Raw genomic sequence first — 11,032 nt, forward strand, 5'->3', positions numbered from 1 at the left:
ATTATTTGTAATTATATTGTAAATTTCAAATAACAATCAATATATATTAATTGTTAATATCAAATATATACAATCAGTCGATACATACTGTTATAATAAATTAATAACTATTATTGAAATAAAATAATAATTATGTATTTGTGGGAGTCAAACCCAACTTTATAGACAAAATTAGGACTCGTTAACAAACAATATATGTTTAGAAATGCCCAATTTATTAGTATAATTAAAACTTATTTGAGTTTGAATATAATGTTTCAAATTCGATAATAATTTAAATAAATTTAAATAATATTGTGTCTGATTGTTTTATTGATTTGCATTACTAGTTGGGGTACACAGTCAGTGGCATGGTTGAAAATTCTTATTAAAATCAGGTTTTGATAAACCAAAAAGTAAATGTAATATATGTAGCATGCGTTTATTTATTTATTTATTTTTGAATTGTATACAAATCACACAACAAATGCTATATAATTTATTCAAATTTGATCAAATTCAATTTGGGTTGGATTTTGTGCTCAAAATAAAAAAAGGAAACCTCGAGATAAACGACGCCGTTTGGGTCCCAAGGGACAACCCAAGCAAACTATAATCAATCACGTTCGAACTTTCTCTTCGAAAATGCAGTCCATATTCTAATAGGAAAAAAGGTGTGTAGCAGTGTAAAATCATTGACTTGTGGTGTGGATGCGATTGGCGAAGGAGACGATCAGGTCGGACAAATTTTGCCGGTAGCTGGTGGCGCCGCCCGTCACGTCACGTTGTTTGCCCTTTAAAGAAAAAAAAACTCAATCAGCTATTCCACAAATCTCTCACTTCTCACCAATACCTCGTGCGGTTCCACAATTCTGATAGCTGATTCCAATTGGGAAGGAAAAGCAATTATCCATTTGAATTATCCTGCGGCTAGAGGGTTTTAATGGTACGCAAGGGTGTAATGTCAATTGTGCTTTTGATCGGCTTTCCACATGCCGTTTAGCTACTGCACCCCAAAAATTCAGCTGGGTTGCTGCTTCAATTTTGGCTCGAGGGGTGTTGAGTTTTCTTCTATTTGAGCTATGTTGTACTCTTTTCCTGTTTGTCGGGGTTTTCGAATTTGTTGTTGGGTGTTGTTGTGTTGGATTGGAGTTTAATGCTGTTTTGATTCCTGCGAGGGTTACTGGCTGTTCAGACTGTCATTTTCTGCTCCACATCGACTTCGGTGTTATCTTTATAGTCTTATGTCCTGGTGTTTATTTGAAGATACGTCTGCAAAATGCTGAAACTTGCGTTTCTAAGTCCTACGTTTCTATGTCATGTTCATACTAATTTGTCGACTGCAAAATTAAATAACATGTAACCACTGCAAAATTAAATTTAGTAGTTAGAAGAATAAATTTTTCTCTGTTTGTAGTTGGTTGCTTGCTTACTAAAAAACTATGTTCCGCGTTGATCAGAGAATGGCAGCTTCTGGGGACTCATGGGTGAGGGAATATAATGAAGCAGTCAGACTTGCTGATGATATTACTAACATGATATCTGAAAGGAGTTCGTTGCCTGCAACTGGGCCAGAAGCGCAACGCCATTCATCTGCCATCCGAAGGAAAATTACCATACTGGGAACCAGACTGGACAGCCTGCAGTCTCTTCTCTCGAAGCTTCCTGGAAAGCAACCATTGTAAGTTATCTAATTGTTTCTTAGTAAAGATCTGGAACTTTTTAGGATTATACTAGCTCGCTTGCATGGGCTAAAATGGCTTCACCCGGCTTCCCCTCTTTCCACCTGCTTCAATCTCTCTTATCAATTACCCTATCCCAGTGTTGAACCGACATAATTATATGCAATTGATCTGTTGTATGCTGTAGTTGCACCTGAGTCTGAAGGGCCGTAATGATAACCATGACTATCTATTTTGAAAATTTGATGGGATATAATTAATTGTACCTAGAGTGACCTTGGAAACTCTAGCTCTTTCTTATTGCTTGTTTATGTATTTTGTGAAAAGATTATATTCCACTTCACTTCTATTGTATTAGCTTGTATGTATTGATGCATTTATTGGCAACTTGGGTTAGCTCCATACGTTTGAGGTTCCTAAATTGTTTTTGCCTCAGTGGCTCTGGTAACAAGTTACTTGGTGCTGTTTCACTAATTTGATTTCAGGTTGTGCAGACTCGGCACCTGATTGTAATAAACCTGTAGTCCTCATACTCCATTCTCAAACTGCCCTTTTTTGTATACAGGACTGAGAAAGAAATGAATCGTCGCAAGGACATGGTTGCTAATTTGAGATCAAAAGTAAACCAAATGGCTTCCACATTGAACATGTCAAACTTTGCAAATAGAGACAGCTTACTTGGGCCTGAGATAAAGCCTGCTGATGCCATGAGCAGAACAACTGGCCTTGACAACCATGGCATTGTCGGGCTTCAAAGACAAATCATGAAAGGCTAGCTTCTGTAGCTCGTTTCTTTAACTTCATTTGCGTTTTTGTCCGTTACTTTCCTTTTTGACTTTTCTGTTATTTATCTTAATCCTTACTTTCGCTGCAGAGCAAGATGAGGGTCTCGAGAAATTGGAGGAGACAGTGATAAGTACTAAACACATTGCACTGGCAGTGAATGAAGAGCTTGATCTACATACAAGACTGATCGTGGGTTTTCTTGTTTCCACTTCATTTTTATGATACCTATCTCTTGTTATCTCGTCAAAGCAAGTCGTTAATAATTCCTCAATTGTAAGATGCTGTGCTGGTGAAGTTCATATCTGTTTAATGACTTAATGTGCAGGATGATCTGGATCAACACGTTGAGGTTACAGACTCCAGACTACAGGTGATAGTTGTTTCTATATTATTTTCTCAAACAATAGTAAATTTATTTTGCTATTAAGTGTAGCTTTGGATTACCTTTAGGTATTTAAACCTTCACATGTAAGAAAATAATAATCAACAACTCAGCTTCAGAAACGAGGTAGTTATACCTTGTCTACTATGAGATAATAGATTCTTAAAATCTGTTTAAAGTTAAAGTAGAACAGTAGTATCATGTTTCTTGATTTCAACAATTACACTGTCAAACATAGAATCATGATTGGTTCACGTGATGCTGTCATATTGTGTTGTAAGCGAATGTACATATACTAGCATCACGAGGCATTTGTTGTAGCTTTGCGCCCTTGTTGATGTGTAGTATCTAATTCTGAACATATCTGAAGATTCCTTTTTTCTCCCCTCCAACTAAGTTTGACTTTAATTCATTTCTTGGTTTTCTTTCGAAACAGCGAGTACAGAGGAGACTAGCGATACTGAACAAGCGGACCAAGGGTGGCTGCTCCTGCTTGTGCCTGCTTTTATCAGTTATAGGAATTGTCGTCTTGGTTGCAGTTATATATATGCTGGTCAAATATTTGTGATCTAAGAAATGATGCATTAGACCTCTCTTGTGTGTTTGTGCCCTGGATTAATATAATTTTTATGTTGGTAAAGAAAGAGGAAAAGAGAAGAGCGAAAACGCCTTGTGCTTTATCTCAAAAAGACAGAATATTTCTGATTGCTTTTCATGTATAATCAACATGATTTCATCATTAAAGTGAGTTCTCCATGGTTGCCTCAAAACCTATTTTCAAGATTTTCTCCTCTGAGCAAGGCAAATTCATCAATGATAAGTGCCGGTGTAATCATGTATTTTGTTTGTGTTCTTGCCTAATCTGATAGTATCTCAATTTGCTAGAGATCTATGATTGAATTTGAGGATTCCATCTCTGTATGGTAAATTGACTTGTGGATGAATGAAAATGGTAGTGAATATCAGGGATGGATGATTATCTCTACTGTAAGGCGCATGTTCTTGAATATTAGCAGCCAATTGATTTCCCTCTCATCTCAACTATGGCAAGGAAATTCTTTCTTGATTTCGAACTTCAGATACGGTCATCATTCTGCAGACAAAGCTCTCTAATTACCATCTGTTCGATTTTTCACAAACAAAATCTGTCAAAAATCATACCGTATACGGACAGGAGTATCACTACAGCAAAATAGATATATATTGTTGCCATCTTTCTTGCTCTATAATTATTTACGAATTTATCAAAGCGAAACTATGATTAATGCTGCCTCCTCCGTCCTCCACCACACGCCGCCGGAATGAACAAAAAGAGCCTCTGCATATGTCTATGGGTTGCTGCCGCGACAGTGGCCTTGGGCTCGCTCCTCTTCCTCCTCCTCGGCCTCACGGTATTCAAGCCCAAGCACCCCATCCCAACCGTCGACTCCATCGCCGTCTCCGACCTGCATTTCTCCATCGACGCAGCCGAACTACACGTCCACTTGAACGTAACCCTAAATGCCAACGTCACGGTCAAGAACCCCAACCGAGTGGACTTCAATTACACTAACTCCTCCGCTTTCCTCATTTACAGAGGCAAAGTAGTCGGAGAGGCCTACATCCCCACCGGCGAGATTGCCGACGGCGCCACCCGCTGTTTGAACCTCACACTAACCTTAATGGTGTTGAATTTGAAATTTCAAAAGATGAAAACACACAGATCTGAAACAGCAATTTGTAACAGCAACAACATTAATTCACTTTCAATTTGGTTTAATCCGCATTTGATTGAGATGGAAAAACTGCCACAAAATTTTACTGCTACTTCATTTCATTTTGGACGGTTTCATGTGGGGAAATTATTGCCATTATGTCCTTCTTATGGCTGAATTTTTTGGAAGCCTATATATAGGCTTGTCCATTCTTCATTTGAGACACACCAAAACAACAAGCTCTCATTTTGAGTTCTCTCAAACTCTCTCTTTTGGCTTCTATATTTTGTTTCAAGATTTGAGTCTCTTGTTTCAATAAGTTTTTGAGTGTTGTTCGAGGTGTTCTTTGGTATAGTGCTAAAATCGAAGAACTGTAACCGTCTTATCCTGGGAGAAATTACGTTGAACCTGGTGCACTGCTGATACGGGGCGTATATTTTCTTCAAGGCAAGCAGTTATTCTGCGATTCGGTTAAAAATTAACGACTTCAAATTGGACTGAGAATTGTTACGATACAATTCTCGTTGTAAGTTTTCTATTTAAATTTCTTGTCGTAAATAGCGTTTCTGATCGCTTTATGTTATCTGTTCCAACGTGGCTTTATTGCTTTTGATTTCTAAATCCGATTGAAATATTTCAAAACATTATTTCGATTACTTGAAACCTATTATTTTTCCAACAATCTTGAAGAAAATATACAGGTTTTGAAAAATCGGATTTTGTGTTGGAACTGTTGTAGAAAACGCTATTTTTTCAAACGCATTTTTGAAATATTACTTTTAGTTTCCTAAAATACTAAAAGATGGCTGAGCCGATTTCTGTTGCAATTCCGATCACACAAAAGGTCGACTTGACCGATTTACCGGACAAGTTTTCGGGCCAATTTTTCAAACGCTGGCAACAACGAATGAAAATTTGGTTGACGATGAAAGGACTTTTGTCAGTGATTCAGGTGATCAGACCTGAACCTACTGATACCGATCCCAAAACTGTTGAGATAACACAGTGGACATAAAGGGATCAAATAGGCAGAGGAGCGATTTTGTCATCCCTGTCAAATACGCTATTCGATGTCTATTGTTCCGATTCTTACACTGCTAAGTCTCTGTGGGATGAGTTGGACCGGAAATATAATACTGAAGAGCAAGGGCTCGAAAAGTATTCTGTTTCTAAGTTCATGAGGTATCAAATGGTTGAGGACCGGTCTGTAGCTGAACAGACTCATGAGATTATCAACCTTGAGCATGCTCTGGCTGATGCTGAGATGAAGCTTCCCGAGAAGTTTCTGGTCATGTCCTTAGTGGACAAATTTCCCAAATCTTGGGAAAATTTTGGCATGACACTCAAGCATCAGAAAGGGAGATTGTCTTTGGATGATCTTATGATTGCTATCAGCATTGAGGAAGAACATAGAAATCAAACACACAAGATGCCTGTTAAACATCAACCAAGGGCCAATTTTATAGTGGGGAAACCAAAAGTGAATAAGATTAACACGAACTCGAAAGCCATCAATAAAAGCAAGGCCTCCAAAAATAAGAAACCAAAAGCAAACAAACCATGCTGAAACTGTGGGCAGGTTGGACATTGGGCCAAGCTTTGTCCTAATAAAAAAGCCAAGATTGGGCAGACAGTTGTCAACATGGTTGTGGGAGGTTCTAGCGGTGCTAGCACCTTAGGAGCAACTGGTGGGTATGTATCTGTACAACCCGAACTCTTGACTATTTACGAACCGTATGATTGGTTGATTGACACTGGAGCGAATGTGCACGTTTGTGCTGATAAATCTCTCTTTGTGTCTTATCAGGCCATCAGTGGAAGGACAGTAAGCATGGGGAACTCCAGTACATCTGATGTACTTGGGATAGGAAGTGTGGACTTGAAGTTTCCTTCAGGGCGCATTCTGTTACTAAAACGAGTTCATCATGTACCCACTGTCAGAAGAAACATTATTAGTGGTTCTGTAATAGTTAGGGAAGGATATGAAGTGGTTTTCAAGTTTAATAAAGTTGTTATTCAGCAATTTGGTATTTTTGTTGGTAAAGGCTACTTAGACGATGACTTGTTCAAAGTTCGAGTTGATAATAATAAAATTGATGTTTCTGATTCTATTATATTGAATGTTGAATCTTCTACTCTGTTGCATAGTAGGTTAGGTCATTTAAATTTCAATTCAATCAAACGAATGATGAATTTGAATTTAATTCCTAGTCAAAATATTGAACGAAATCACAAATGCCAAGTTTGTGTAGAAGCTAAACAAGTTAGGAAACCCTATCAGTCAATTGAAAGGGATTCGAAAATACTTGATTTAGTTCACACTGATATTTGTGAGTTCAATGGAGTTTTGACCAGGGACCACAAACGATATTTTATCACCTTTATAAATGATTGCAGTAGATACTGTTATGTGTTTCTCATAAAAAATAAGGATGAAGCCTTAGACAAATTTATTTTGTTTAAAAATGAAGCAGAAACCCAAACTGGTAAGAAAACTTAAAAGACTAAGGTCCGATAGAGGAGGAGAATATGAGTCGAGTAAGTTCAATGAATATTGTCAAACATTTGGCATTATTCATGAAGAGACTCCTCCTTATTCCCCTTCGTCTAATGGAATGGCTGAACGAAAGAATAGAACATACAAAGACATGATTAACAGTCTCCTACTAACCTCTGGGTTACCAAAGTATTTGTGGGGAGAGGCTTTGAATACGGCTTGCCATATTCTGAATAGAGTCCCTCTGAAACACAATATGACTACTCCTTTCGAGTTGTGGAAAGGTAGGAAACCAAGCCTGAAATACTTTCGAGTGTGGGGGTGCCTAGCAAAAGTGCTAGTCCCATAACACAAACGAAAGAAATTGGGCCCTAAGACTGTCGATGCTGTGTTCTTGGGCTATGTGGAGACAAGTTATGCCTTAAGATTTCTGGTTATTAAATCAGAAATTCCAGGCATTGAGGTCAGCACAATAGTCGAATTTCGTGATGCTGTATTCCTAGAAGATGTATTTCCTTTAAAAACAGGAATACCTTCTAATGTTTCGCTTGATGATTCACTTGCCTCCACATCTATTCCTGAACATGTGGAAAAGATGTCAAATGTGGGGGTTGGTCCTAGTAGTTCTAATCAGACTCATGAGGAGTCAGATGAACCTAGACGGAGTAAGAGAGCTAGGATCGTCAAGGATTTTGGAAGTGACTTTGTCACTTACAACATCGAGGATGATCCGATAACTTTCAAAGATGCTATGGCCTCTTCAGAAGCCAAGCAGTGGAAAGAAGCTGTCAAAAGTGAGATGGACTCCATTGTTTCCAATGGAACATGGGTGCTAGTCGATCTCCCTCCAGGGTGTACTACTATTGGATGTAAGTGGATTTTTAAAAGGAAACTGAAACCTAATGGGACCATAGATAAGTTTAAAGCCAGATTGGTGGCTAAAGGGTTTAAACAAAAGGAGGGAATAGACTATTTCGATACCTATTCCCCGGTAGCTCGATTGCCTACAATCCGAGTGCTTATAGCACTTGCTTCGGTGTATAATCTCCCGATTCATCAGATGGATGTGAAAACAGCCTTCTTGTATGGTGAACTCGAGGAAGAAATTTACATGGATCAGCCTGAGGGGTTTGTAGCTCATGGTAACGAGCATAAAGTCTGTAAACTTGTTAAGTCTCTATATGGACTTAAACAAGCACCCAAACAGTGGCATGAAAAGTTTGATAAAACTATTCTTGCATTTGGCTTCACTGTAAACGAGAATGATAAATGTATATACTGCAAGGTTAAAGGAGATAAAATGATAATTCTATGCTTGTATGTGGATGATATTCTGTTAATAGGATCATGTCTAGATATTATTACCGAAACCAAGTCATTTTTGAAAAACAAGTTTGAAATGAAGGATATGGGTGAGGCTAATGTGATTCTTGGTATCAAGTTGACTCGGTCAACTGATGGGATAACCATTTCTCAATCTCATTATGTTGAGAAGATAATTGAGAAATTTGGTTATCAAAACAGTAGAATTGCTAAAACACCATATGATCCTTCTGTAGCTTTATTCAAAAATGAAAGTGGTGTTCCGGTTGCACAGCTAAGGTATTCCCAAATTATTGGGAGCTTACAGTATCTGGCAAATGGCACGAGACCAGATATATCATTTTCTGTCTCTAAGCTGGCTAGATACACTAGTTGTCCTGACAAAACTCATTGGGGTGCTTTGGATAGAGTACTAAGGTACTTAAAGGGCTCGGTGTCACTAGCCATACATTATGGCAGATTCCCTGTTGTTCTTGAGGGATATGGTGATGCTAGCTGGATAGCCAAAAACTCCGGGAGTAATGGGTGCTCAGGATATGTTTTTACCTTAGGTGGGGACGCAGTCTCTTGGAAGTCTGCAAAACAGACTTTGATAACCCGGTCTACGTTTGAAGCCGAGTTATGTGCGTTAAATACGACTGGTACCGAGGCAGAATGGCTATTTGGGTTGTTATCACAACTTCCCATTGTAAGTCAGCCTCTTTCACCGATTGATGTACATTGTGATAGCCAAACCACAATAGCAAAGGTGAGGAGTCGTAAATACAATCAAAAGACCAAACGACACATCCAAGTTAGACTGAAGTCTATAAGGGCATTAGTGTGAGACAGAGTAATAGACATTGACTTTGTGGGAACAAAGGACAATGTGGCTGATCCTTTGACGAAAGGATTGAATCTGTCACAAGTTCATAAGTCCAGATTGGGGATGGGACTGAAAACCCATCAGTGATATATCTACGACGGCAACCCAACCTTTTGAGTGGAGATCCCACAAAGAAGGTTCAATGTGGTATCAACAAGTCGTAAGGGTATGTCGGAGCACCAAATAGACTGATACTTTGTATCTGGAGTCTGTCCCCTGAAATTCTGGAAGGTGTTGCTACTGCAAGTATAGTAAGAGTCTAACTCTGAATGGGGTCAAGTCTTATAAGACGAGATGCTAGCAGTGCATCCCTGGAGACGCCCAACTAAATGAATGTCGTTCTTTGGCCGCAACTAAGGATTGGATTATTCCTGAAAGCATTCATGAACAGGATCAGGACACATGGCCTAAGTGTTAACCCTAAAGATCAACACATAGCTGGTGGCTTGTTGTTACTGACAGACGTTGTCACACTCACAGGCTTAAATTCAAGGCTTAGTTCCATTTGACCTGGTGACAACTGACGTTAGATAACTTAGACAGTGGTTCAAACCGGAAGGTACCATTGTTGAAAGCAAGTCATGGAAACTTGAGTTCAAATCTATGAGTTTGTGGGGGATTGTTGAATTTGAAATTTCAAAAGATGAAAACACACATATCTGAAACAGCAATTTGTAACAGCAACAACATTAATTCACTTTCAATTTGGTTTACTCTGCATTTGATTGAGATGGAAAAACTGCCACAAAATTTTACTGCTACTTCATTTCATTTTGGACGGTTTCATGTGGGGAAATTATTGCCATTATGTCCTTCTTATGGCTGAATTTTTTGGAAGCCTATATATAGGCTTGTCCATTCTTCATTTGAGACACACCAAAACAACAAGCTCTCATTTTGAGTTCTCTCAAACTCTCTCTTTTGGCTTCTATATTTTGTTTCAAGATTTGAGTCTCTTGTTTCAATAAGTTTTTGAGTGTTGTTCGAGGTGTTCTTTGGTATAGTGCTAAAACCGAAGAACTGTAACCGTCTTATCCTGGGAGAAATTACGTTGAACCTGGTGCACTGCTGATACGGGGCGTATATTTTCTTCAAGGCAAGCAGTTATTCTGCGATTCAGTTAAAAATTAACGACTTCAAATTGGACTGAGAATTGTTACGATACAATTCTCGTTGTAAGTTTTCTATTTAAATTTCTTGTCGTAAATAGCGTTTCTGATCGCTTTATGTTATCTGTTCCAACGTGGCTTTATTGCTTTTGATTTCTAAATCCGATTGAAATATTTCAAAACATTGTTTCGATTACTTGAAACCTATTATTTTTCCAACAAATGGCGGATCGCCTGCTCTCCGACTCGAATTTCTACTCCGACGTCATCCGGCATGTTGCCTTTGCAGTCTAACGTCAAACTTCCGGGGAAACTGCGGTTACTAATCGACATTTCCGTCGTCGCCTACGCTTCTTGTGATCTGGAAGTCCATCTCGCAAGCCGGAGTCTTGACCAGAAATGCCACTACAAGGCCAAATTATAGTCTTCTTTCATATTTATATTCACATGATACCAACCTCTACCGTTGTGCTTCTTTTCATATGAAAATTTTTCAAAAGTAATTTTTTATTTTTTAAAATCGTTTGTTTAAAATATTATATACCACAATAAATTATATCTACTAAAGATAAAGCACACTCGATATTTGCATATACATATATATATATAATACTAGATGCGATGGCATATAATACCTGCGTGTATACATATTTAGTAATACTTTTATTTTATTAAAATTCATAATTTGTTCCTTTATATTAAAATTTGACATTGC

The 11,032-nt window shown here is 38.2% G+C and overlaps 1 protein-coding gene and 1 pseudogene across 1 annotated transcript; both read left to right on the top strand.

Moving 5' to 3' along the window:
- Positions 1–609: 609 nt before the first annotated feature.
- LOC105176653 (syntaxin-51) lies at positions 610–3,599 on the top strand. The gene is made up of 6 exons (XM_011099523.3): positions 610–925; positions 1,440–1,660; positions 2,227–2,432; positions 2,536–2,636; positions 2,773–2,817; positions 3,266–3,599. The coding sequence occupies exons 1-6, from the start codon at positions 923–925 to the stop codon at positions 3,395–3,397; spliced, it is 708 nt and encodes a 235-aa protein (XP_011097825.1). The 5' UTR covers positions 610–922; the 3' UTR covers positions 3,398–3,599.
- A 202-nt stretch (positions 3,600–3,801) lies between these two features.
- On the top strand, positions 3,802–10,741 carry LOC148784476 (uncharacterized; annotated as a pseudogene).
- Positions 10,742–11,032: the final 291 nt, after the last annotated feature.

This window comes from Sesamum indicum, linkage group LG13 (assembly GCF_026168435.1).
Source record: "Sesamum indicum cultivar Baizhima isolate 11 linkage group LG13, ASM2616843v1, whole genome shotgun sequence".
Taxonomy (NCBI): Eukaryota; Viridiplantae; Streptophyta; class Magnoliopsida; order Lamiales; family Pedaliaceae; genus Sesamum; species Sesamum indicum.

Bases quoted from the DNA above. Each gene is read 5' to 3' on its own strand.
- LOC105176653 (XM_011099523.3), top strand. The intron at 1,661-2,226 runs GTAAGTTATCTA...TTTTGTATACAG, and splicing joins CTTCCTGGAAAGCAACCATT to GACTGAGAAAGAAATGAATC. The intron at 2,637-2,772 runs GTGGGTTTTCTT...CTTAATGTGCAG, and splicing joins ATCTACATACAAGACTGATC to GATGATCTGGATCAACACGT.